The 27,952-nt window shown below is 43.5% G+C and overlaps 1 protein-coding gene across 1 annotated transcript in view; it reads right to left on the reverse strand.

The window, feature by feature from the left end:
• Mgst3 (microsomal glutathione S-transferase 3) overlaps nt 1-15,358 on the reverse strand; it is a 22,330-nt gene extending 6,972 nt beyond the window's left edge. The window contains exons 1-2 of the mRNA XM_070034186.1: nt 15,252-15,358; nt 319-445 (exon numbers count right to left, since the gene is read on the reverse strand). Coding sequence (XP_069890287.1) covers nt 319-435 — 117 coding nt within the window. The 5' untranslated portion in view covers nt 436-445; nt 15,252-15,358. The remainder of the gene's footprint in view (nt 1-318; nt 446-15,251) is intronic.
• Nucleotides 15,359-27,952: the final 12,594 nt, after the last annotated feature.

The following is a 27,952-nucleotide window of genomic DNA, read 5'->3' on the forward strand; positions in this document are numbered from 1 at the left end:
TCTACTGAGGGGCATCTGGGTTGGTTCCATATCTTAGTTATAGTAAATAATGCTGCAATAAACATAGTCGTGCTGTAGCTTTAGTGTGGTCTTGTTTGTAAACATTTGGGCAAATGCCCACAAGTGGGATTGCTGGGTCATAGGGGAGCTCTATGTGGAGTCTTTTGAGGAACCTCCATACTGAGAAGCAGAATTTCTAAGAGGCACATCTCTAAAACTGCTATCATGTTCTACTGATTCCTCCATGACTGAAAACAAACCCTTGGAGAAACCTGGGGCCTCAGACGAGCCCATAGAAGCATCAGTTTGTATTCTTACCTCCACCTTATACTTCTTGCGGGCCTTGCCAACATTGATGGCTAGGTGGAGTACCATCACAAAACTGGCAGCCCCAGTTAGAATCACGAAGCCATATTCCTTAGAGAGGACAGCCATCTTGTGGACTCTGTGGAAGAAAATATACTACATTAGATACTATCCCAGCTCTGTGGGTGAAAGGATCCATCACATCAATCCAGGGGACCATGCAGAGGCAGGGAGGCACAGGAGAAAGATTATTACAAGGCTTATTAGAAGAGCCATATTTCCCCCAGAGAGGGAGCACAGGGTACCCTCTACTATCTAGGTAGCAGCAGGGTCTGGGGGGTAGAAGTGAGGTAGGTGGGAGCTCAGGTGGGTCTGGGTGGAGAGAGGGAGGGGCCAGCTGTATGGCGGGAACTCCAGGGCTGGGAGGAGCTCAGGTCTGGGTGGAGCTGAGTGCCAAAGGTGGGCATAAAGATATGTGTCCAAAAGGACATTGGAAATATACTGTATACTGTACAATGAAATTAAAAAATTAGTCAAGTATGCAGTACACTCACAATTACATATCATGTATTTTCTTGTGTTCAAGGTCTTTTGCCCAATGTTATATTTACAAGGTTTACCTATGTCATTGTCATAGTTGTAGAATGGTATGGCCAACAAAGTTTGCATGACAAAATGCTAAAGGATTTCAGAAAGGAAAGAAAATAGTGGCACTAGTGGCTCATGTCTGTAATCCTAGCTCCTCAGGAGGCTGAGATCTGGGGACTGTGATTCAAAGCCAGCAGGAAAGCCTGAGACTCCTATCTCCCATTAACCAGCAAAAAGCTGTAAATAGGGCTATGGCTAAAGTAGTAGAACACTAGCCTTGAGTATAAAAGCTCAGGGACAGTGTCTAGATCCTGGGTTCAGGTCCCACACCCAGCCAATAAAAAGGAGAAATAAACTGGGCAGTGTCAGCTCATGCTTTTATTCCTAGCTACTCAAGAGACTGAGATCTGAGATTTGTGGTTCAAAGCCAGCCTGAGCAGGAAAGTCCATGAGACTCTTAGGTCCAATTAACAACCAGAAAACCGGAAGTGGAGCTGTGGCTCAAGTGGCAGAGTGCTAGCCTTGAGCAAAAAAAGCTCAGGGATAGTGCCTAGACCCTAAGTTCAGGCCCCACAACTGACAAAAAGAAAAAAAAAAAGAGGAAGGGAAGAAAGAAGGATAAGGAAAAGATAAGAAGAAGAGAAAGATATAGGATACAAAGCCTTTTGGCTTCTGGAGGGAAGCCATGTGAAGTCAGAGACTTGTGGCTTCCCTTTGATCCTGATCCTGGAGCAGGTGCTAGCATGGCAGAAGAAATCTCATGCCAGTAAAGAAAGTCCTTATCTAATAGAGATAGTCCTTGTTCCAGTGTATTGAAGGCACAGCATGATTCCAGAGCCTATAACACTTGTTATGCAATGTTCTCAGATCTGCAGTTTATTTTGAAATACATTAAAAAATGACCATACAAGCCAATAAAACAGATACTGGGATCTCACATGAACATTCAAGGTACAATTGTTTCAATGTTTCTGTGGGTTTAGAAATCTTCATAATTAAAATCTTAGAGAAAAAGCTAATCCCAGATCATTTTCCAGTGCTCTTTTCTCCAAGAGGAAAGAGGAAGAAAGAAAGAAAGACTGGGTATCAGAGAGAGCATCTCAGTTGGTCGGTTAGGCCCATCCATTAGCTTCAAGCTTTGGAAAACCTGGAATGCCATAGGACACAAGGAAGAGCTATACCATGTCAAGAGATTTTTAACTGGCTCAAAGACTGTCACAGGCCAGGAGCTCTTACAGTGTTCTGCTTTCATTTTTTTGTTGTTGCTGTGCTGATAATAGGAGCTTGATTTCAGGGCCTGGCCTCTTCCTTAGCTTTATTGCTCAAGGGTGGTATTTTAACATTTGAACTTTCTGGTGGTTAATTGGAAGTGTCTCTTGGACTTTTCTGACCAGGCTGGGTTTGAACCATGATCCTCAGATCTTAGTCTCTATAGTAGCTAGGACTACAGACATGAGCCACTGGCTCCTGGCTGGGAAGGTGGCTCAGTGGTAGAGAGCTTGCCTTGCATGCATGAGGCCCTGGGTTTGATTCCTCAGCACCACATAAGCAAAAAAGAAAGTGAGGCTGTGGCTCAAGAGCACTAGCCTTGAGCTGAAGAGCTGAGGGACAGTGCCCAGGCCCAGAGTTCAGGCCTCATGACCGGACCCCCCTCCCCCCCAAAAAAAGATATCCATCCCCATTAAATCCCCATTAAGTATCTAGCTTCATTCTCCCCTAGAAGCCAATTGAGAAGGATCACCATTCTGCAACAAGTCTCTACACATAATTACAAACAAACCAACAGGTTAGTACTATACCTATTTTCCAAGGGATTCTCAAAAGGTTGAGGGCTACCCACAAAGTCCAAAACAGAAAGTATAGAAACTGAGAGTCACATTCAAATTCATCTGGTTCCAATGTCCCCTTTCTGTCCTATTGAAAAATTGAGAGTTGAACTGACACTGGAGTGGGAAGCATCTTTCTCAATATGGAACTCGGAGTGGACAGGCAGCTCAAGTCTTTAAGTTTCTTAGTTTGGAAAGTAATATTTGGGACCTAAGCCCTAGAGATCTATCCTCTCCCCAACTGTGGTCCATACATTCTTACCAGTTTTCTCCTGGCATGTTGTTCACTTGCCCTTGGGGGAATAGAACCCAGCTTGGGCAGGGCTGTCTCCATGACTCAGCACAGAAGGCCTCCAGGTCAGCAGCTGAGCCTGCCCTGCCCTGCCCTGCCCGGTTCCATCCTGCTGCAGAGATCAAGAGACTTGGCTATCCTCTATACCCTTTTGCCTTCTCTTCCTAAGTCTAGAAAATTGAGTGCAAGTAGGAATCTACAGTACTAATTATTAAAACAGAGAGAGTGTGGATTCTGAACAGCTCTTTGTTTGTTTTTTTTTGTAAAAACAAGCATTTTTATTAACATATTTTAGTTGCACAGGGGAGATTCATCTTGACATTTTAATACAAGAATACAACTTTACTTGATTGAACTCACTCAATTATCCTTACTCATCCCGTCTCCTTCCTAAAATAGCTTCAATAGATTTTATTGCTCTGCTTTTATAAATGTTTATATAGTACTTTGACAGGAAGAGAAGAAACAGTTGATATTGATCATTTGAATATATGAGAATAAAACAGTGAAACATCAAAACTACCACATGATGAAGGGAATGTGACATAGGGATGATAGTGAATAGCATATATTATGAACATGTATGCAAATGTCACAATGAAATCCCAAGTATATTATCATGTATACACTTTCTTTTGTTCTAGTCTTGGCACAGTTTTTGAGCTTTTTTTTCCCTCGTAAGTTTTGCTGCCTAACACTTCAATCTCAATCCACCTCCAGCATTTGGATTAGCTAATTGGAGATTAGGGTGTCTTAGTTTTTCTGTCTAGACTGGCTATAATCCCCGATCCACAGATCTCAGCTTCTTGAGGAACTAGAATTTTTGCATAAGCCACCAGAACAAGGGTATGTATACATTTTTGGCGGGGGGCGTTGTGGGGCCTGAACTCTGGGCCTGGGCACTGTCCCTCAGCTCTTCAGCTGAAGACTAGCACTCTACCACTTGAGCCACAGCGCCGCTTCTGGCTTTTTCTGATGAAATAAGACTGAAATAAGCCTGCCTCTAACTCTGCCAGAAGCTGCCTGATTAATGGCCATAAAATAATCACATCTGCTTTGGTCAGGGTTTGCAAGTCCAGAGGCTCAGGTGAATCATTGACAAAGCTAATATCACTGTAGTACTCCAGGAAGGCCAAGACATGCATGAGATGGCTTAGTCATGAACCATGCTTTCCTGATTTCCAAGGGGTTAGCTAAGTGGCAAGACAAAGAATCTCTTGAGTTGATGTCTCCATTGGAGGTAAAAACAAAAAGACAAAAACACTTGTAAAGCAACTGCTTGACAATCTACAATTAGAAATTAATGTTATTGAGGGGAGAAGACACTATGTGCAACTTGTAGGCAGGGATGGGAAGGGGAAACTGGGGGACAGTGAAGGAAGGGATAACATTGTCCAAAAAGAACTATGTTCACACCAGGTGCTATTGGTTCATGCCTGTAATCCTAGCTACTCAGGAGGCTGAGATCTGAAGAAAACGGTTTGAAGCCAGCTCAGGCAGGAAAGTCCTGAGACCCCTATCCTCAACTAACCACCAGAAGTGGAAGTGGAGCTGTGGCTCTAAGTGTTAGAATGCTAGCCTTGAGTGAAAAAGCTGAGGGACAATGTACATGCCCTGAGTTTAAGTCCCACAACCTACAAAAACAAAAACAAAAACCTGTACTGATTACCTGATTTAGGCAATGGTAACCCCTTTTTAAAATACAATAATCATAATCATAAATTATATTAAAAATATGTTACTACTTAGTTCTTTTTTTTCAGAGTAAATATGAAATCTTCTAGGTGTTTCAGAAGGCTTCTCCTTGTGAAGGTGGTATGTATTTATTGAATGAACCTGGATGGAGACAAGGAGAACCAGGATTATGGAGGACATTTGAAATACTGAAAATGAACAGAAAAGTGAGCCCAGAGTCTGTTGCTTGATGGTTGCAACATAGAGCGCTATGGAAAACATATATCCAATATGGAGTAAAAATGGTTGCTGGGCACTCATGGCTAAGTCTGTAATTCTAGCTACTCAAGAAGCTGAGATCTGAGGATTGTGCTTTGAAGCTAGGTGTGGCCATGAAGTTTACTAGATCTACATCTCCAGTGGAGCAGGAAATAGTGGAGCTGTGATTCAAGTGGTAGAGTGCTAGCCTTGAGGAAAAAAGTTCAGGAACACTGAGTTCAAGCCCCAGAATGGGCACCAAAAAAAAAAAAAGAAGAAGAAGAAGAAGAAGAAGAAGAAGAAGAGGAGGAGGAGGAGGAAGAGGAGGAAGAGGAGGAAGAGGAAGAGGAAGAGGAGGAAGAGGAAGAAGAAGAAGAAGAAGAAGAAGAAGAAGAAGAGGAAGAGGAAGAGGAAGAGGAAGAGGAAGAGGAAGAGGAAGAGGAGGAAGAGGAAGAGGAAGAAGAGGAAGAAGAGGAAGAGGAAGAAGAAGAAGAAGAAGAAGAAGAAGAAGAAGAAAGAAGAAGAAGAAAGAAGAAAGAAGAAGAAGAAAGAAGAAGAAGAAAGAAGAAGAAGAAGAAGAAGAAGAAAGGTTAAGGTTTGCCCTTTAAAGAAAGAATCCACTTGGGGCTGGGAAGGTGGCTCAGGGGTAGAGCACTTGCCTTGCATGCCTGAGGCCCTGGGTTCGATTCCTCAGCACCACATAAGCAAAAAGAAAAAAGCCGGAAGTGGCGCTGTGGCTCAAGTGGTAGAGTGCTAGCCTTGAATTGAAGAGCTGAGGGACAGCGCCCAGGCCCAGAGTTCAGGCCCCACAACTGGACCCAAAAAAAAAAAAAAAGAAAAAGAAAGAATCCACTTAATTCAAATAAGGTAAAAGAACACACGAACATTCACTAAACCCTTATTTTCTGAGACTCCAGGGTGAAGAGATGGGTATTTCCAGCCTGCAGAGTGGCTTCAGTGTGTAGAGAATGCACAGAACAGGAAAGTAGCCCATAGTTCACAGTGATCACACCCCAGGCAGCCCTGGCCACACCCTGGGTTGTGCAAGTTCAGACCTAGCAGATAGCTTTCAGGGACAGGCTTGAAGAACTGATAAGTGACACACAACCTCCCTCTGATATGAAGCTGCTTTTGGAATTTACTTGTTAGTGTTTGCCTACCTGCCCAGTGTCACTAGCAACCCTTTTATAGCTCCAACAAGATAAAGTGCTTGAAGGCAGAAACTCTGCCCTAGACCCTTTTTTTCCTTTTTGTCCTGGTAGTGGGGATTGAACTCAGGGTCTCAAGCTTTCACTTGGCTTTTTCCAAGTGGTGCTTTTTCAAGGCTGGTGCTTCGTCACTTGAGCCACAGCTCCACTGCCATCTTTTTGTTGATTAATCGGAGATAAGAGTCTTCTAGACTCCTCTGCCTGGGCGGGTTTCCAACCTTGACCTTCAGTTCTCAGCTTCTTCAGTAGCTAGGATTACAGGCATAAGCCACCAGTGTCTAGCTTAGACTCTCTTCTGCATAGTTCTGGATTCTGCCTCTGAATAAGTTAGCTGTGGTATCATGAACTTAAAGACTAAAAAACGAAAATTGTTCCATATGCTCTCTGAGGACAGAGAGCAGAAGATAGAAGCTGCTTGTTTGCAGATATACTCAATAGAGTGCTATTATTCTGTTGTCTATATAGTGGTTCTCAAACTTCAGTGGTATCAAAATCACCTGGAATGTGTGTTAGAACATACCCCACTCTCAGAGATTCCGATCTCCTGGGGCTTTGGTGGAGCTATGAATATATACTTCTAGCAAGTTCCTAGATGATTCTCATGGTTCTGGTGAAAGACCACATTTTTCAGAACTAGTTTTAGGCAAAAAGGAAAAAAACACAGGGGGCTGGGAAGGTGGCTCAGTGGTAGAGCGCTTGCCTTGCATGCATGAGGCCCTGGGTTCGATTCCTCAGCACCACATAAGCAGAAAAAAAAAAGCCGGAAGTGGTGCTATGGCTCAAGTGGTAGAGTGCTAGCCTTGAGCTGAAGAGCTGAAGGACAGTGCCCAGGCCCAGAGTTCAGGCCCCATGACCGGACCCCCCCCCCCAAAAAAAAGTAAAAAAATGCAGGGGACAGATATTTTATCCAGAAGCACGGTCTTGTCTTGGTGACTCATAGTCCACCACAGTGGTAGACTGAGGTCCCCTTTCTCCTGAAGTATCCCCAGAATCTGAAGTTTCTGAGGCCAGAGAGAGTTCTGCAGTTCTCAGCTGCAGCTGAGCCTGTCACAAGTCTGACTTCATTCAGTGTTAGCAGAGGACTATGTACACAAGATGGCTTGGTTTCTCCTGAGACTTTACCCTGTGTTTGGTGGTCTTTCTACATGATCATATTACCAGACAAGACCTTCCAACTAGGTCAAATGAGCCAGAGTTTAAGGCTTCCCATGCTTCAGGAGAGATGCTCATGTGCTGTAAGATGACTTTTTGGGGACCATCACTTCCAAAAGCATGGATCAGTTCTACCTCACATTCTGAATGATCACATCACTTCAAATGAAAAGCTTGTTAAGGGATTTATTGGGACCTCCAAGGAGCCTCTCATGAAATTTCATCCCATTTCTGCAGAAATAGCAGAACAGGAAACCATTGCATGCTGAATATCAACTAGAAGAACTAGACTGCTTCTTTCATGCCAGGCACTGGGACAGACAGTATAGATCAACACTTCTTAGAAATCCTGTGTGGTAGTTACCATTCTTATAATTTTCATTGTTCACATGAGAAAAGGCAAAGAGGAGTTCCATAATTTGCTTATGGTCCATAACTGATAAGTGCAGAGCTGGGATCTGAATGCAAATACATGGACACTAACATCCACTCTTTTTTTGTTGTTGTTGTTGGTGGTGGTCATGGGGCTTGAAATCTAGGCCTGGGCACCATCCTTGAGCTCTTTTACTCAAAGCTAGCACTCTACCACTCTGAGTCACAGCACCACTTCTGGTTTTCTGTTAGTTAATTGGAGATAAGAGTCTCACAGCCTTTCCTGCCCAGGCTGGCTTTGAACCACAATCCTCAAGTCCTCCTGAGTAGCTGAAATTTCAGGTGCAAGCCACTAGCACCCGGTGAGACTCTTAGTTCTAATGAAGCACCAAAAAAACTCTTAAGTATAGCTATGGCTCAAGTGGTAGACTACTAGCCTTGAGCAAAAAAAGTTCAGCCACTAGCCCTGGGATTATCCACTCTTTTTGCTACTATGCTGATACTCTTGCTTCTTACCCACAAATGGGAGGACCTCCTCTTCCAGCTGGGCTGCAATGAGGAGAAACCCTTGGCAAAGCTTGTTGTAATTCTGGGGCAGTTGGGTCACATCCTGGACTTCTGCTCCAGGGACAAAGAGAGAGGAACAGAGGCAGGACACACCAGTTTAGGGGAGGCCAGAGCTAGACCCAGGGTCTTTAAATTCTACATTACTGCTCTTGTGGTGCTGGAGATTGAGCCCAGGGCCTTGAACATGCTAGCCAAATAATCTTCCATTAAGCTATATGCCAGTTCCCAGGATCTTTCGAACAGTTCACCCATATAATATGCTGACAGGCATCTTTACCTTCTTCCTCACCGTAGGGAAGAGGCATCCAGTTTTTCACCACAAGATCTGATGTTAATGGTAGATTTTTCTGGATGCCCCCTTTGAGAACACTTTAGAAATCTAATTATTTCTATCATCTTTTAAAAGCACAGTAGCAACTCTATTTGTAACTTTTTAATTTATCAAAGAGTGTATTGCTTGTCAGGGATGATCAAGTTGGAGTAAATTAGGAACAGTATCTTAAGCAGATGACATATAGGCCAGGAGGACAGCAGAGAATCCCCAGGGCCTGGAGGATTTCCTGGAGGGGAAATTCAGGAGGACAAGATTTGTCCAGGTATTTAGTAGAGTCTTGGGGGATGGAGTGGGGAGGAGGGAGGTGGTGGTGGAACAGCCCTCATGACAAGGGTACTGTACAGCCCATCAGTAGACAGCAGTGGAGGTTAAAGAAGCAAAGGGACCACTGTAAAGACTCACTTTAGAGATCAAACCTAGGCTTCAAATGTGATAGTGTTGGTCAAACTCTATTCCAGTGCTTCAGTAAGAAACCCCAGGTTTCGTAGGATATTTGGCTAAGGTAATTTCCCCTAGGAATTTTGCTAACAGATTGTCCTATAAACCCAATGATTCTAGTACTAAAGTTTCACTCACCCTTCCCTCTGATTCCTGCTTCTGCCTGCCACTTTTGGCCTTATCTCACTGGGGCAGGGTTTCTTCAGTTAAGAGAAAGGCTTGCCCAGGAAACGTAGTGAACTACAACTCTAAGGCAACATACCACACGAGGCTGTCATTTGCTGTTTACCCAAGTCCTTCTTGGCTGCTAACAGAAATTCCCCAGGATACAATTGGCATTGCATAAATGGAACAAAGGCAGTTTTTATGCACTTGGTCACTTGGGCCCAATAGCTTATCACTTGTGAATCAGCAAGTTACAGCACCAAATCTTCAAATGATTACTTAGACATCTCCTCTCCCCTCCTTTTCATTCTCTTTCTACTTCATTTCTTCATTATTTCCTTCTTTCTCTTTCTTGAAAGGGTCTCACTGTTCAGTCCATGATGACCTCAAACCTCCAATCTTCCGTCATCTGCTTCCCAAGTGCTGAGACTAAATCACAACCTAGGCCACTGGACTTGAAAGACATTGAAGAAAAGCCTTGGTGATAAGAAGTAACTTTTGGTGGCTCCCACCTATAATTCTAGCTACTAGGCTGAGGTCTGGGATCATTGTTCAAAGTAAGCCCAGGCAGGAAAAATTCACGAGACTTTTCTCTACTTAACTAGAAAAAAGCCAGAAATGGAGGCATGGCTCATGTGATAGAGTGCTAGCCTTGAGTGAACAAGGGACAGTGCATAGGCCCTGAGTCCAAGCCCCAGTATTAGCACAAAAAAGCAGCCTCCCCCCTGAAAAAATCCTAAATATTGTCCCCAAATGATAACACACATTTGATAGACATTTCTCCAAAGGCTGAATATGAAAAGCCAGTTGATTAGGAACTTCATTATCCAGCACTTGCTTATAAGTTCAAATGAGGCACACATTAGGCAGGTCATAATGTGGGTCTTTCCCAGTATCCCACACTCTTCCATTCCTCATTCATGTGTTGGCAGTATATTGACAAAGTGGAAGTGATTTATGAGGATGGAATATTTTCCCTTGAGGAACAAATGTACTATAAGCCAGTCACACTCACAGTTAAGCAGCCACAGCTTAGCCATATACAACATTCAAGTGAACTGTTGGTATTCTAAACAATTGTTGAATACACCACTGTGCTTGCTGGCTGGGGTTTGGGGAGCAAAGGCTTAGTGTGAAGCTCAGAGTCAAATGAATGGTCCTTGGTTATATGGGACCAGCTTGTGCTGGTACAGACTCTGTTAAAGCCATGTAAATGAACATCTCTTTTCCTATCTTTTTTCTTTCCTTTTCTTTTCTGGAGTTGGAATCCTGTCTGATAAGGTACAACACATATGCTTGACTAGAACTGAATCTTCCCTGGGAAAAGGATGGGCACAAGAAAAAGAATGGGGAGATAGCAAGGGATACTAAAGGGGAAAGGGGCGAGGTGATATCACCAAATTCATTCAATGAAGGTAGTTTGGTAAACTCAGTGCAGCACAAAGCATTTTACATAGAAGACACTTGCCTCAGTGTCTGTCCTTTCTTCAGTGAGTTCTCAGTATGATGGCTGCCCTTGTTCATCCACGGCTAAGCCCAGGCAGCACTGAAGGAGCAGGACTGAGAAGGAAGACCCTCCAGAAAACAGTCGTCAAGTTGTGTGTGTGTGTGTGTGTGTGTGTGTGTGTGTGTGTGTGTGTGTGTGTGTGTGTGTGTGTGTGTGTGTGTGTGTGTGTGTGTGTGTGTGTGTGTGTGTGTGTGTGTGTGTGTGTGTGTGTGTGCATGTGCTGAGGAGATAGAGGAGATCAGAAACCAGGAGTGTGACAGCTGGAGAGGAAAGCCTTAAAGGACCACAGTGAAGTGTGAGAGAAGTAAGGAAAAACACAGGTAGGTCTGCAGAAAGGAAAAGGTTTGACTTTCATACAGAGAATAAAGTAGATCAAGGTGACCAAGGTGAAGGCAGGTGAGACAGACTAGAGGAAGAATAGTAGTGGGAGAAGCCAATTATTATTATTATTATCATTATCATTATTAATGCAGGTACTGGAGCTTGAACCTAGGGCCTTGTGCTCTCACTTTTTCCCTCAAAGCTGGTGCTCTACCACTTGAACCATATCTCTATTTCTAGCTTTTTTTGCTGGTTAGTTGGAGATAAAAGTCTCTAAGCCTGCCTGGACTGGCTTCAAACTATAATCTTCCGATCTTAGCCTGTTGAGTAGTTAGGATTACATGTGTGAGCTACTAGTACTGGGGAAAACAATTATTATTAACAATAATAATTGGCCCTGGTGCCAGTGGCTCATGCTTGTAATCCTAGCTACTCTGGAGGCAGAGAGCTGATGATCGCAGTTTGAAGCCAGCCCAAGAAGTCAAGTCCATGAGATTATTATTTTTTTATTAATTTTTTTTTTTTTTTTGCCGGTCATGGGGCCTGAACTCTGGGTCTGGGTGCTGTCTCTCAGCTCTTCAGCTCAAGGCTAGTGCTCTACCACTGGAGCCACAGCGCCACTTCTGGCTTTTTCTGTTTATGTGGTGCTGAGGAATCGAACCCAGGGCCTCATGCTTGCAAGGCATGCACTCTACGCTGAGCTATCTTCCCAGCCCCTTATTAATGTTTTTTTAATTGTGAAAATACCATTCAGAGGGGTTACATGAGCAAGGTAATGAGTACATTTCTTATCAAGCATTTTTGCCTCCTCTTTTGTTTCCCCTTCCCTTCTGTCCATGAGATTCTTATCTCCAATAAACTACCAAAAAAAAAAAGAAGTGGACCTGTGGCTTAAATGGTAGAGCACTAACCTTGAGCAAAAGCAGCTTGGAAATAGGACCCATGACCCAAGTTCAAGCCCCAGGACTGGCAAAAAAAAAAAAAAAAAAAAAAAAAAAAAAAAATATATATATATATATATATATATATATATATATATATATATATATATATATAATTGGAATTAGGTGGCTATCAAACCAATCTGTCAAACAGAATTTAGTGCCTGTTGCACATCATTAGTATGCTTATTTGAATCCTGCTCAAAGCTATTCATTAATATTAATTCATTAAAACCCTTAGCACTTCTATGATGTCTAGTTACCTCCATTCCCTAAGTGAAGAAATTGAGCATCTGAGAAGCTAAATAATTTGCCCAAGATCACACAGTAACCACAGAGCACAAAGTCTGGATTAATACACTCTAGGCAGTCTGGGTCCAGAATCCAGGCTTTCATTCTACTGTCTAAGAGGTTGAAGAGCAAGTTAGACAACACCTGACCTCTTTTGAAATCTTTCTACCTTCTTAGATCCTCTCTAGAGTATAAAATATGTTAACAAGAGGAGAGAGCTAATAATTAACTCCAAGCCTGTGACTGTCTAAAGCCTGTGAAGTTTCTAATTGGGGTTGGGTGGAGGGACTGGGAAAGACCCACATTAAAAAAAAAAAAAAAAAAGGCTTCATTTTGCTAGGTACTGGTGGCTCACACCTACAATCTTAGCTATTCAGGAGAACGAGATCTGAGGATCTTGTTCCTGCCAGCCCAGGCAGGAAAGTCTGAGACTTGTGTCTCCAATTAACCAGCAAAAAAGCTGGAAGCTAGTCTTGAGCAAAAAAGCTCAAAGACAGGGCTGGGAAAGTGGCTCAGTGGTAGAGCGCTTGCCTTGCATGCATGAGGCCCTGGGTTCGATTCCTCAGCACCACATAAGCAAAAAGAAAAAAGCTGGAAGTGGCGCTGTGGCTCAAGTGGTAGAGCACTAGCCTTGAGTGAAGAGCTGAGGGACAGCGCCCAGGCCCAGAGTACAGGCCCCATGACTGGACCCAAAAATAAATAAAAAAAATAAAAAGCAAACCAATGGCTAATGCTAATGTAACCCTAGCTACTCAGGAGGCTGAGATCTGAGGATCATGCTTTGAAGCCTGTCTGGGCAAGAAAGTTTGTGAAACTCTTTATCTCCAATTAACCACCAGAAAACCAGAAGTGGCACGTGGCTCAAAATGGTGGAGCACTAGCCTTGAGCAGGAAAGCTCAGGGACAGTGCCCAGGCCCAGAATTCAAGCCCCATGACTGACAAAAAAAAAAAAAAAAAAAATCTACCTACCTACTCACTTACCTATCTACATATACATATGTATATGCACGTATATGTGTAACTGTGTAGCAAGCACTAAGTTATTTTTGACAGATTGATTTGATACCTATCTCATTCCAGTTTGCCCCTGGGGCTCTCCAGTATTCTCTCTGTGTGTCTTCTTTGTGCTAACTTCAGGTAAGAAGATTCCTTTTCTTGATTGTTCCCCCAGAACTCTAGGCCAGCAGCAGGGGAAGGCTGCCCTTCTCCAGTTTTATGTATGTATGTATGTATGTATGTATGTATGTATGTATGTATGTATGTATGTATGTATGTATGTGTCTTGGGACTTGAATTCAGGGCCTGGGTGCTGTCCCTAAGCTTTTGTGCCCAAGGCTAGCACTCTACCACTTTGACCCACAGCTCCACTTCATGTTTTGGGGTGGCTAATTAGAGACAAGAGTCTTATGAACTTGCCTGAGCTGGCTTCCAACCCTGATCCTCAGATCTCATCCTCCTAGGTAGTTAGGAATACAGGTGTGAGCCACCAGCGCATGGCTTGTTCCCTTATTTATTGGCTTATTACTATTTTAGAGACAGGTTCTCACCAAATTGCCAATATGCCTCAAACTTGCTATCTTCCTGCCTCAGCCTCCCCAAGTTCTGGGAGTATAGGCACATGCCACCACCCCCTGCAAGATTTCGTTTTTTAATGATAGCATGCCTCTGTAATGCAGTGTCTGTGGTGGCTACAGTATCACTGTCATTTTATATATAGTAACATTGGTTACAGAAAAAGAAAGAATCACTTGACAAAGTTTTCTATTTCTGTAACATTGTGTCAGGAGGGAGGCTTAACAGTGTCTTCCCAGGGTGGAAGTATTTGGATTTTAGATGTTGGTTTGATTTAACCCTAGTTTAATTTAACCCCTGTCAGAACACACATTTTTGATTCCTTGACTACCCGATGCGATAAGCCCCGCCGTAGTCGGTCCACTGAAATAAAACATGCCAGTAACTCTGACTAGTAACCTTGGGTGCCTCCCAGACACTGCAGACTCCCTTCCCAAGGAAGTCCTTGCTCCAGTTCCCACCCTAAAATCTGCAGCGATTCTTCTGCCAAGACCAAACCGAGGCCCACAGCAGCGCAGGAATCATTTTTCCCTTCACCTTCTTCCCCCCAGCTCAGGGACTGAAGCCCTAACTCCCCAGGCTCCAATCTTTTGCATTCTCCCATACCCCCAGCCGTCCATCCTGCTTTTCCTCCCTCCCCCAACCCCCCCCCCCATGAATCTCCCAGGCTACTAGTAAATGAGTGACTCTCAAGGAAAGTATTAGCAAGAAGCCACAACTTCGGGCAATGACTCATAAATGAATCTCCAGCCCTGTCTACCGCCCAGCATCACTCCCCACCCTACCCCGGGGTTCTGGGCCTCCCAGCAGAGACTCCAGATAAGAAGTTTCCTAAACCCAAGGAAGAGACAAATGAGTATTTTTTTCCTCCTCAGTCTCTCCGGAGGACTCTCCAGCTGCAAGGCAGCCCTCCAGTAGGTTCTAATACAACTGCTTCTCTGCAGCAGGAGGAAAAGAAACCCAATTCCTCCGAGACTGTCCCCAAAGACTCTTAGCAGCACAACCGCAGGGGCGCGGCTCTTCAGGCCGGCGCAGCCAACTTTCCCCGCCGCAGTGTCCCCATTGTCCATCCTCGGAGCTGGAGGTCGGGTGGGTTTCAGAGGACTGCAAGAGGGAGTCCCAGGACTGCACAGCCCAAGAGGAGGCGAGGAAAGAAAGGACCGGAGGAAGGGTTGACCTTGAGCATCAACCTGCATCATAGATCCTGATGCCGGGTCTCGCACAGATAGTCCAAACCTGCTCTATACTGGGAAAGGGTGCAGGACGGATGGAGGTCAAGGGAAGGAAAATGCAGAGCTCAACTCTACAGAAAAGGGAGGGAGGTTGAAGAGATCGCGTTCGGTTCTGGCTAGCTGAGATCAAGGCTATGGCGGGTGGCAAGCAATTAATTGCTTCATATAGATCAGGTTTTCTGCAGCCTGCAGGTGCTAGGACTCACCTGGATTACCTTTGCCCGGTGCACAACGAAGCTGCGCAGCTCAGCTCAGCTCAGCTCGGCCCGGGTGCGGCTCCTGAACAGGCCAGAGCAGGCCCCGCCCGCGCCCCGGGAGCGAGGCCACGCCCCCAGGGCGGAGCCCGCGGAGCCCGCGGAGCCTGCGCACTGCGCCAGGATTTAAGACCTGGCTGGACCTCTATCCGGGAGACGGAGACTAAGTTCTTTTCCTGCTCTGGTTGCCTTCAGGTTTACTCTTTCTATCCCCAAATCCACGTATCTGCCTGCTTCTCCCCCAAGCAGTTTCATGGCCGCTATCCTACATTGTTTTCAATCAGTTCGTAGAACTTGCAAGGCGGTGTCACGAGCACAATTTGTTCCCTGCAGAGCCACCGTAGCTTGGCTGTGGCTCAGCTGCAGCGGGCGCGGGGCACTGTCTGGCCACACGGCCACGCGCTGCGCGTGCTCGGCAGGCGCGTTCCCGAGGCCGGCTGTCCCGCGGGGGCGAGCCTAGTCTCCACACCGTGTCAGTGCAAAGACTCGGGGCTGTCAGGGCTGATGAGTTTCCCCAACTAATAAAAGTTGTTAGGCTCAGAACTCCTCTCCCTCCTCCTGCTCCCTCCTCCTGGGTCCTGGGGCTTGAACTCACCGCCCACCGGGGCGCTGTCCTGGAGCTGGAGCTTTACAACCTGGAGCCACCGCACCCCTTCCCAGCATCTGGTAGTTTGTGAGAGTCTCAAGCACTTTCCAGCCCAGTCTGGCTTGGAACCCTGACCTCAGATCTCAGCCTCGTGAGTAGTTGGGATTACAGGGGTGAGCCATCGGTGCCAGGTGCAACTTCTTTAAAAAAAATATCATTTTATTGTTATGATTAAAGTGTTGTACAGAGGGGTTACCATTTTCTAAGTCGAGTAATGAAGACATTTATTTCTTTTTGGACTCTATCCCTGCTCATAAGTGACACCGTTCATTTCCCCTCTTTGTCTTTTGATATCTTTGGATATCTATTACCAATATGCACACGCTAGGCATAGTGATGCATGCCTGTAATTCCAGTTACATGAGAGAGAGAAGTAGGAGGGTGGAGAGAGTCCAGCCAGGGCAAAAGATGGAGACACCACCTCAAAATCAAAATAAAGGCAAGGAAGGCTGGAGTGTAGCTCAAGTGGTAGAATACTTGCATGCTTAAGGTGCTGGGTTCAGTACAACTACTACCGCTACCACCATAATATGCACTCATGAGCAGTCACAATTTTCTCTAGCACTGGATAGTGGATATGGTTTCCCTCCCATTCCCAACAGAAATAAGAACTTTTGTTGTTTTTGGTTGTAGAGCTTGAACCCTGGGGCTGGTCACTGTCCCTGGGCATATTTGCTCTACTACTTTGAGCCTTAGTGCCACTTCCTGTTTTTGCATGGTTAACTGGAGATAAGACTATTCTGCCAGGGCTGACTTTGAACTGTGCTCCTCAGATCTCAGCCTCCTGATTGTCTAGGGTTATAGGCATGAGCCACTGGAACCCTACTGAAATAAGGTTATTGTCAAAAGTCAAATGAAATGAAGATACAGTGCCTCACAAAAGTTCTACAACCCTTTTGTCTTGGGTTAATATATTTGTGGTTTGTATTGTAATAAAACAAATTTGGGTATGGATTTGGCTCAAGAGTTATTGTGTCCCTACTCCACTCACCATTGTTTCTCATTTACAATCTGACTTCTGCTTCCAAATCACTTTGCAAATTGCAATCTTAAGAGGTCACCATTTTCCTGGATTCTCAAACATTGCTTCTTCCTAATTATTTTCCTTCTACTCTCCTTTACTGGGCCTTCTTCATTTCTCTGACTATTAAAATGTGTTCAGGGCTGGGAAGGTGGCTCAGTGGTAGATCACTTGCCTTGCAGGCCTGAAACCCTGGGTTCGATTCCTTAGCACCACATAAGTAAAAAAAAAAAAAGCCGGAAGTGGTGCTGTGGCTCAAGTGGTAGAGTGCTAGCCTTGAGCTGAAGAGCTGAGGGACAGCGCCCAGGCCCAGAGTTCAAGCCCCACTACCAGACCCAAATAAATAAATAAATAAATAAATAAAAATGTGTTCAAGCTTCTCCCAAAACACTAATCTCCATGTTGACTTGCATCCTTCTCTATGAGTTCCTTCATTGACTTTTCCTTGATTGTATTTCCATGACTATTTTGGTTGTCTACATTCTAAATTCCCTTCTCTTCTAGGAAAAATTCCTATTATTTTTAACTCTTTTTTTCCCTCTGTCTTTTCTTTTTTGGTACTGGGGATTGAACCCAGGGCATTATACTTGCTAGGCAAGCACTTTGCCATTGAGCTATATCCCAGCCCTGTTTGGGTTTATTTTTTACCTGAATTTTTTTGTCCTCATTTTGAATGTGTTCTTTAGAGGTAGTACAAACTGGAATATTGAAGTTTGCTTTTTTTTTTTTATTGCAATATGGAAATTGAACTCTGGACCCTCCACTTGCTAGGCAAATGCTCTAACATTTGAGCCATGTCCCAGTTCTGTTAAAATACTGAAGGACAGACCAGCCAATTCTCCTTTCCTCCAAATTCAGAGGTGCCAAGTTGGCTTTTTTTGTACTTCATTGGAGATGAGTATCAAGACTCTCCTGCCATGGCTGGCTTCAAACCTTGCCTCACATCTCAGCCTCCTGAGTATCTAGGATTACAGGAGTGATCCACTGGGGCCTGGCACATACAGAAACTTTTTGCCTGGTTTCCCTTTCATAATTCACTGCCATTATGGTTAACTTTCTAAATCAGATCTCTTCTTCAGTTATTATGGGGACCTATGTCCTGTCATCCTGTAGGATGACATCCAAACTTTGAAACATGTTATTTCAAGATCTAGAGAGCTTCAAACCGATTTTTCCAGAATCCTCTCATTTAATGTTAATTTAATAAACTTTATTAAATGTGCATTGAATACCAGGCACTAATAGAACTTATATTTTATGGAGCTGGGAAGGTGGCTCAGTGGTAGAGCGCTTGCCTTGCATGCCTGAGGCACTGGGTTCGATTCCTCAGCACCACATAAGCAAAAAGAAAAAAAAGCTGGAAGTGGCGCTGTGGCTCAAGTGGTAGAGTGCTAGCCTTGAGCTGAAGAGCTGAGGGACAGCGCCCAGGCCCAGAGTTCAGGCCTCACAACCAGACACCCCCCCCAAAAAATAGAACTTATATTTTAGGGGCCCAGCATGCTTCTACTAAGCTACTCTGATGCTGGTAGAACTTATTTTTATGGTTGAACCTGTTGACAAAAACCAATAAGATGTGAATATCTTGTCCGTTTTGTTCTGCTATAAACGAAAACCATATACTGAATAATTTAGAATAAATTATCATGGAGCTTGAACTTAGGGCCTGGGCACTGTCCCTGAGCTTCTTTTGCTCAAGGTTAGCATTCTACCACTTTGAGCCACAGCTCCACTTCCAATTTTCTGGTGGTTAATTGGAGGTAAGAGTCTCATGGGACTTTGCTGCCTGGGCTGACTTCAAACCACAATCCTTAGATCTCAGCCTCCAGAGTAGAGCTAGGATTATAGGCGTGAGCCACTGGTGCCTGGCTTGTCTTTTTTTTTTTTTTTTGAGATAAGGCCTCATTACATAGCTCAGGCGATCCTTCAACTCACAATCCTCTTGCTTCCCCCTTTTTTTTTTTTTATTTTGGTAAGTCGTGAGTCTTGAACTCTGGGCCTAGGAGCTATTCCTTAGCTCTTCAGCTCAAGGCTAGCACTCTACCACTTAAGCCACAGTGCGACCACCGGTTTTCTGGTGGTTTATTGGAGATAAGAGTTTCATGGACTTTCCTGCCCGGGCTGGCTTTGAACCATGATCCCCAGATCTCAGTCTCCTGAGTACCTAGGATTACAGGCATGAGCCACCAGAGCCTGGCTTGCCTCCACCTCTTAATATAAGCTTCTTTAAACTGAAGAAATTAATCCACTGATGTCATCTTTTAAAATGAGACTTACGGTTTTAGACTTTTTTTTTTTTTTTTACCACTTTTATTCCATAGAGAAAAAGATTGTGTATTCACATTTATCAGGGTTTTTACTATGTGGGTTCCAGGTACACGTCTTCAGAACATCTTTTCCTACTTTCACTCATTCTTCGTTATTGAATTTTTATGTTCAACTCCTTAATGTATGCTAAATCTTTGACAGTTTACATCTTGAGGCCCTGAGCTGGAGAGGGAAGTAGGCATCTGGCCATTTTCTCAACAGTTTGTTCTTGGATCCGTATTTCCTCCTTGTTCAAAATGCTACCTTTAACATGAGCTAAAACACCATATGTACTTGGGCTATTTTTGGATTCTCCAGATTGTCTCACTGATGTCTATTTCTTCTCCAGTATAAACATCATTTTAAGTTTTGCATCCTGCTTTTTTAAAAAAAATTTCTAAATTGTTACTATAAAGGTAATATACAGAGAGTTATAGTTACCTAAGTCAGGTAATGAGTACATTTCTTTTTGGACAATGTCACCCCTTCCCTCACTTTTCTCCCAGTTTTTCCCTCCCATCCACACCCACAAGTTGTATAGTACATTTTCAATATAGTGTCTACTGAGTACCACTCCTACATTTGTTCACCCTTGGTCCCTCCATTTGTGTCCCCCTCCCCATCTGCTCAAAGACAAATAAATGAACAAACAAGACAATAAGAAAACAAAAACAGCACAGACAAAACCTCTTGTTTCTGTTTTCTGAACTTCATTTAGATAAATATTTATATGATTGGATGTACATAGACATTGCATCTTTATGTTCCTATCCTAAGAATATCCTCTTTTGGTCTCACTGTGTAAATGCCTAGAATCCTATATAATTTATCACGTCCCAGTGTATTTTAGATCTAGCTTCCACATAGGAGAGAAAACATGTCTCTCTGAGCTTACCCCTCTTAACATGACTTATTCTAGGCCTATCTAGTTCCCTGCAAAGGATATATCCACCTCCTCCTCCTCCTCCTCCTCCTCCTCCTCCTCCTCCTCCTCCTCCTCCTCCTCCTCCTCCTCCTCCTCCTCCTCTTCCTCCTCCTCCTCCTCCTCCTCCTCCTCCTCATTTTCTAATGGCTGTGTAAAATTACATTGTATATAAGTACTACATTTTTTTTGATCTATTCATCTAGGACATCTGGGCTGTTTCCATAACTTGGCTATTGTGAATAGTGCAGCAATGAACATGGATGTGCAAATGTCTTTACATCCTCCTTGGTTTTACAAACAAAATGATTATGCTCAAATGATATTGCTAAGAAACACTCACTGGCTAATAATATCTAGTGTGTGTTTGAATTAAGCAGGGACTACAGCAAGTAAGGATCCTGGGCACCAGCACCCAGCATTTTGGCACAAAGTGACTTTCTGCCTGTGTCTGCAAACCTCTCCTTAGTTTGCCAAGGGTCCAGTCATAGTTGGTGGCCCCTTCAGGACAGCATACGAAGATAAGCAAGCAGGTGCCTGTAGATGGAGGCATTATGGAAGGGCAGAAATATGGAGCATGACTTGATAATTTTCCCTCCAGTAGTTTTTCCAGAGTACCTAGACTGACTTATTTTCTCACACTACTAGAAAATATTTCACCCACCTTTTATTTATTTATTTATTTATTTTTGGGTCCGGTCATGGGGCCTGAACTCTGGGCCTGGATGCTGTCCCTCAGCTCTTCAGCTCAAGGCTAGCGCTCTACCACTTGAGCCAAAGTGCCACTTCTGGCTTTTTTCTTTTTGCTTATGTGGTGCTGAGGAATCGAACCCAGGGCCTCATGCATGCAAGGCAAGCGCTCTACCACCTTCCCAACCCTCACCCACCTTTTATTTTATTTTATTTTTTTAAGGTTTTTTTTTGTTGTTGTTGTTGGCCGTGGGGCTTGAACTCTGTGCCTGGGCGCTGTCCCTCAGCTCTTTGGCTCAAGGTGAGCGTTCTACCACTTGAGCTACAGCGCCACTTCCAAACATAGTCATTCCAAGGTACTATGGGTTATGATATCAATATATGAATTTTGGAGATAAGCAAGTCAGTCCATAACACTTCCTAATAGGTCAAAACCCTATTACATTGTAAGAGACAAAGAGATCAAGTCTAACCTTCATTTTAAATATGAATTATTGAATTAGATCATTTTCATATGATTTTAGTCATATAAGGCAGATATTATAATGGTTCTCTAGCTAGGGAGATGCTATTCAAAACAAATAACTAGTTTAAAGGCACAAGGGAGGTCCAGACTGGAACTAGAACTCAGGTATCCTGACATCTAAGCCACTTGTTATTCAGTAATAACTCTGTAGCCAAACTTTAGTGAGACACAGCTCTTCCAGATTTAATGCCCCAATCTACATCCTTTTGAGACTGCTCAGAAAACATCTGAAGGTTACATAAGTTAAACCAAAAACCTATTACTCAGCCCTGTTGGACCCCAACTGTAATGGATACCAAATCAGTGCTGTATGCAGCAGCTTACCCTGAGTATGTGAATTAAGAGTCCACTTTCCAGACAAGGCAGTGCTACATATAGGATCAGCAGGTAGGGTAAGTGGGGAGAGAAGTGAATCCACCACCGAAGCAATGAGAATCGAGACCTGTTGAAAGTAAGGGAACTAGAAAAAGATAACATCCCATAGATTGTGGACTGTGGAAGAAGAAAGAGGTAAAAATGTTTGAAGAAAGTTTTCAAGGCCTTAAGTTGGAAAAGAGTGAGGGCAAAAGAAAGAACCCTAATGCAGGACAGAGTTGCCTGTGCCACCCTGTGGTCACCTTACCACTTTCCACCAGATGCTCTACCTTTTCATACCTCTCGCTGGTAATACTTACTACTTCTTTATCTTCAAAAGGCAACCTCACTTGAGTGGTGCCCACATAAAATGTTTAACTTGGAGGCGTATCTCAGGATGCCCATTGATTTCTTTAGCCTTTTTTGGTAGTATTAAAGGATTATTATTATTATTATTTTTTGTCAGTCGTGGGGCTTGAACTCTGGGTCTTGGGCACTGTCCCTGCCCTCTTCAGCTCAAGGCTAGCTCTCTGCCACTTGAGCCACAGTGCCACTTTCGGTTTTCTAGTGGTTTACTGGAAATAAGAGTCTCACGAACTTTCCTGTCCGGGCTGGCTTTGAACTACAATCCTGAGATCTCAGCTTCCTGAGTAGCCAGGATTACAGGCGTGAGCCACCAGCACCCGGCTGTATTAAAGTATTTTATTGTTGAATACTGGGAGTTAAGAAGAGAGAAGAGGAACACATATTCCTTCCTCCACTGCTACTGCAATCACGCGCATGGGAGATTCCATTACCAATGAATGACAGTTGGGGTTCATCCTTGTTTTGTGACAGAAGTGAAAGTGGATTCTGGTGCTTTTACAAAATTCAAATAGAAAGCTTGTTTGCTTAATTAATAGCCTTAATAGCAAGAGTATTCCTTTCTATGGCTAGAAAGGAACAGCAAGTATGGAAAAGGGTGCCTCACTCCCCCTGCCTAAAGAATGAATCTGTTGGCTACACAAGGTTTGGATTATGGCTCTAAAATAACAACAGTTAATGTCTGTCTAGCACTTCCAAATGCCAAGTCACAGTCTAACCACTTTACTAGCTTATTTGGTTTTACAACAACTTTATGAGTTTGACACATTATTCCTCTTCACAGATAGGGAAACTGAGGTTGAGTAGCTCTATTAGAATCATCCAGATAGCAAGTGCCGGTCTGTCTTCCTTATATCTGTATTCTGAGAATGTCCAGATCAACGTGTGAACCCCAGTTCTTCTTCAGTGTATCCCAGTATCTTCTTCAGTGTTGCATTTTAGGGCATCCTGACAGAAGGGCAGGAGGTGGGGATTGGATTCTTTCATCTTTAATGCATACAGAACCATTTTAATACCTACAGCTCTTGCATCAGTTTAACCATGGGGGAATAACAGCCGAATCTTAAGGAAGTGGATCTGAGATGTTGTAGGTGTTAGCAATCATGCTTGCCTCTTAAAAGGTTTGAAAGCCTGCAATATCATTCATCTAAATTCTAGCAGAAAGAATGACTTCAAACATCAGTCAGTACACAGCAGAGACTAAACAACCACCGTATTAAGCTGTTAGAAAATTAAAAAGAGCCAGCCATCAGCTCCCTTCTCTGCCATACCACTTCAGAGCTCTATGAAGAACAAGATGCTGCTCTCCTTAATGAAGATAGATGGCAGCTGTTAAGATTCAAAAATGAAACAAGAAGAATTTCCCAGGGGACAAATGGAAAACTGCCTAGGCAGAACTGCTCCGGGAAGAGAAAATTAATTATAGTAAATCTGGCTTCAGAAGACAGCACCCAGAAGACCGTCAAATCATAGAGGAAACTAGCTCCGGTGTATCCCAGAGCAGATTGGCCAGATGCTGGCTGAGCAATAGCCAGGTTTAGCAGCTTGGGATCTCGGAGGAGCAGGAGGCTCTCCGGGCACTTTCCACATCCTAGGAGTGTCAAGAGACTCGGATTCCTCTGAAACTGTTTGCAGGAAGCCGTGGCACACTGCCTCCTCTCTCCGAACTGGAATAATCGGCATTGCCCATTTCACAAGCAAGGGAAAGAAAACATTTCCACCTCGACAGTCCCCATCCCCAACGCGCCTTCCTGTGGAGCCTCGCCTTCCGGTTTTACGTGGCAACTCCTGGTTGGTCCTCCACGGACAGCGCGTTGGAGAGGGCGGCGTTCATTGGACAGACTCCCCGCGCTCCTCTCAAGCTTTGCGAGCCAGCGGGCGAGAGGGAGCGGACGGGTAGAAAACGCAATTCACTACGCGTGCTGTGTTGCGGTTGCTGTAGCAACCTGGGAGGCGCGGGGTGCTTGGTGGGTTGGGAAGTAAGCAGTGTGCTGAGCCCGTGGATGTCCAGGCCAGGCTGGGGACAAAGCCATCCAGAGCTATGAGAGCCTTGCGTACACGTCGTTCCCAAGAACTTTTGTCATCATTAAAGAAAAAGCCAATTGCCTTGGACACAGGCTAAGAACTTTTATTCTGTAGGTCAGTGTACTTGTTTAAATTCTCAAAAAATTCTTTTTTTTTTTTCATCTCATTCTCTACTCTTGTCCTCTTTTAAAGAGAGAGAGAAAGAAAAAAAACACACCTTCCCTGCTTGATTTGTTTTTAAGAAACTTAACTGAAATAACAAAATGTATGTGTCTTGGAATGCTACATCCTAGATCCTTTCCATAGTCTAGGAAGTAGGCTCAGTTCACCTGCTTTCTGTTTACAGATACATGAAAGCAGCAAGAGGAAAGGCATGAGTTGAAGTTACCACTCTATCAGCACTGTGGTGTAAAGATAACAGAGCTGGCCGGGCGCTGGTGGTTCTCGCCTGTAATCCTAGCTACTCAGGAGGCTGAGATCTGTGGATAAAGGTTCAATGCCAGCCTGAGTAGGAAAGACCATGAGACTTTTTCTTTCTTTCTTTCTTTTTGGGTCAGGTCGTGGGGCCTGAACTCTGGGCCTGGGCACTGTCCCTCAGCTCTTCAGCTCAAGGCTAGTGCTCTACCACTTGAGCCACAGCACCACTTCCGGCTTTTTTCATTTTGCTTATGTGGTGCTGAGGAGTTGAACCCAGGGCCTCATGCATGCAAGGCAAGCGCTCTACCACTGAGCACCTTCCCAGTCCTTTAAAATTTTTTTATTGTGAAAATACCGTACAGAGGGGTTACAGTTACATGGGCAAGGTAATGAGTACATTTCTTATCAAGCATTGTTGCCTCCTCCTTTGTTTCCCCTTCTGTGATACTCTTATCTCCAATAAACAACTAGAAAACCGGAAGTGGCTCTGCCTTGAGCTGAAGAGCTCAGGGACAGCGCCCAAGCCCAGAGTTCAAACCCCAGGAGTTGGAAAAAAAAAAAAAAAAAGATAACAGAGCTGTTCTTTTTTGTTCTGTTTTCCTCAGAAGGCACTGATGGGGGAGATGGCAATATGCAGACAAAGAGGGCAAGTGGGAGGATGGATCAGGCATTTTTGAGTATCTCAGCATAGCCAGGTATCCTTTCCCAAGAGTTTCTAATTTGTATGTATGAATGTATAGAGGAGTTTTAACAAATAACCAAAGGTTACTTAGAATTAAGTTTGGGAAATAAGTACATCAAGAAAGTGATGGATACCCTTCTGGAATCTGAGAAGAAAATAAATGTGACTTTTAAAGAATATATTGTTTTCTAATGTAGCTTTGAGGATGGTTCCAAAGAGGAATTTCATAAACATTTTGGTCCGTGTAATGTCACTTGAAATTAAATACATAGCTGCCCACAGGGACTCCTTTGAAAAGCAATTCTCTAAGGGGGGGGGGAGGGGATAATCAAGCCTTGGGCAGAAAAAAGAAAGAAGAAAATAAGAAAGGAAGGAATAAAGAAAGGAAGAATATGTTTATTTGGAGCCAAAATTCTAATAATTAAAATTAGCTTACCTTTGGGGCTGGGAAGGTGGCTCAGTGGTAGATGCTTGCCTTGCATACATGAGGCCCTGGGTTGGATTCCTCAGCACCACATAAGTAGAAAAAGCCAGAAGTGGCGTTGTGGCTCAAGTGGTAGAGCGCTAGCCTTGAGCTGAAAAGCTGAGGGACAGTGCCCAGACCCAGAGTTCAGGCCTCATGACTGACTTTTGGTTTCCTCTTCATTCTCTCATTTTCCAGAAGGATTTAGGATGTGGCTTAATAGATTCAGCTAAAATAGCTTTGAAATGTAAAGATGTGCAAATGTGGAGTGTATTGCTATTTAATATTACCATATGTACTATCAAAATTTTTAATCATTGTTGACTATATCTTGTGCTTACTCAGATCTTCCTCCTCCTCCTCCTCCTCTTCTTCCTCCTTCTTTCTTTTGTCTTCTTGTTTTTTTGCCAATCCTGGGGTTTGAACCCAGGGCTTGGGCACAGTTCCTGAGCTGCTTTTGCTCAAGGCTAGCACTCTACTATTTGAGCCACAGCACCACTTCTGACCTTTTCTGTTTATGTGGTATTGAGAAATCCAACCCAGGGCTTCATGCATGCGAGCACTCTACCACTAAGCCACATTCCCAGCCCCCTCAGACCTTCTTTTATCTTAAAATTTAATTAAATTTATTTTCTAAATCATGAATTAAAAGATAAAATTTGTGCATGCTTATGAGACATCATGTGATCTTTGATACATGTGTACATTGTGTAATGTTTATTTACATTTTTTCTGTTGTTTTAAAAAGTTCTCTTTCTTTTATTGTGTAATGTTAAAATGAGCACAAACAGATATATTACTTCAAACATGTATATTTTTTATTTGATTGATTTTTTTTTGTCCAGTAGTGGGTCTGAACTCTGGGCCTGGAGTGCTGTCCCTCAGCTCTTCAGCTCAAGGCTAGTGTTCTACCACTTGAGCCACAGCGCCACTTCCGGCTTTTTTCTTTTTGCTTATGTGGTGCTGAGGAATTGAACCCAGGGCCTCAGGCATGCAAGGCAAGCGCTCTACCACTGAGCCACCTTCCCAGCCCTTGATTGATTTTTTAAGACAAAGTCTTGCTATGTAGCTCAGGCTGACCTTGAACCCAAGATCCTCCCACCTCAGACACCTGAGTTCTGGGATTATACATGTGAATTGTCATGTCTGGCTTTTCTAGCTTTTTCAAATACAGTACATTATTTCTGGCTACAATGGTACACAGATCAAAATAGACTATAAGTGTTAATTAAAAATTATATAGCTAATAATGAAAAAGTGTCCAACAAGGGTATTTCCCCATTTACCATAAATTGTTTTTTTTTTTTTTTTGTTTGTTTTGGTTTTTTGGTCAGTCATGGGGCTTGAACTCTGGGCTTGGGTGCTGTCGCTGAGCTCTTCTGTTCAAGGCAAATAAATGTTCTACCACTTGAGGCACAGCACCACTTCCCGTTTTCTCTTGGTTAATTGGAGGTAAGATTTTCCTGCCTGGGCTAGCTTTGAACCATGATCCTGAGATCTCAGCCTCCTGAATACCTAGAATTACAGGCCTGATAAGAAGTATTTTTTTTAAATCCTTTTTTCTGCCTCCTTGTAACTTGTAGGAATTCCTAATGCTCTTTTCATTTTTTTCTAGGTTGTTAATAAAATGTACAGAATGAATCACATGGTATTGCCAGAATCTGGAGAGTCTTAGGGGTAAAAAAAAAGTCCAGTCAAATATTGGTATTTTTTTATAGAACTTAAGCTAATAGGTGAATAGAAAAAAATTACTAGAATATTTTAATATAAATCTTTTTGATAGATGATTGTCTCCTATTGATTTTGTAAATTGAGATTATATGTGTGTAGATAGATAGATAGATAGATAGATAGATAGATAGATAGATAGGGCTTACATATAGAAAGATCCATTTAAACGTTAGCAGACTTTTCTGCTTTGCACATGTGTGGGATGACATCCTGACTTCAATTCAGGAATTTCAGGGCAACTAGAAATCTTTCAGCACATGTCTTTCGCAGCATTAACCACAATCCCCCCTGACAAGTTGGAGGTTACTGACTTTGAAACTTAGCCAGTTGCTGGGAGCCCAGCATCTATTCTTTCCATGACCCTTGAAAACTGGCCTGTTTCCTATTAATGATTTTGTTTTGTTTTGTTTTGTTGGAGGCCTGTTATGGTCCAGTTTCCTAGTTGATTTCCAGTTCTTCTGCCATTCTTATACAACTCACTTTCTTTGTGGTGGGTCTTATGAAAAAGA

The sequence above is a fragment of the Dipodomys merriami genome, unplaced genomic scaffold (genome assembly GCF_024711535.1).
Source record: "Dipodomys merriami isolate MVZ:Mamm:240054 unplaced genomic scaffold, mDipMer1.0.p SCAF_24, whole genome shotgun sequence".
Classification (NCBI taxonomy): domain Eukaryota; kingdom Metazoa; phylum Chordata; class Mammalia; order Rodentia; family Heteromyidae; genus Dipodomys; species Dipodomys merriami.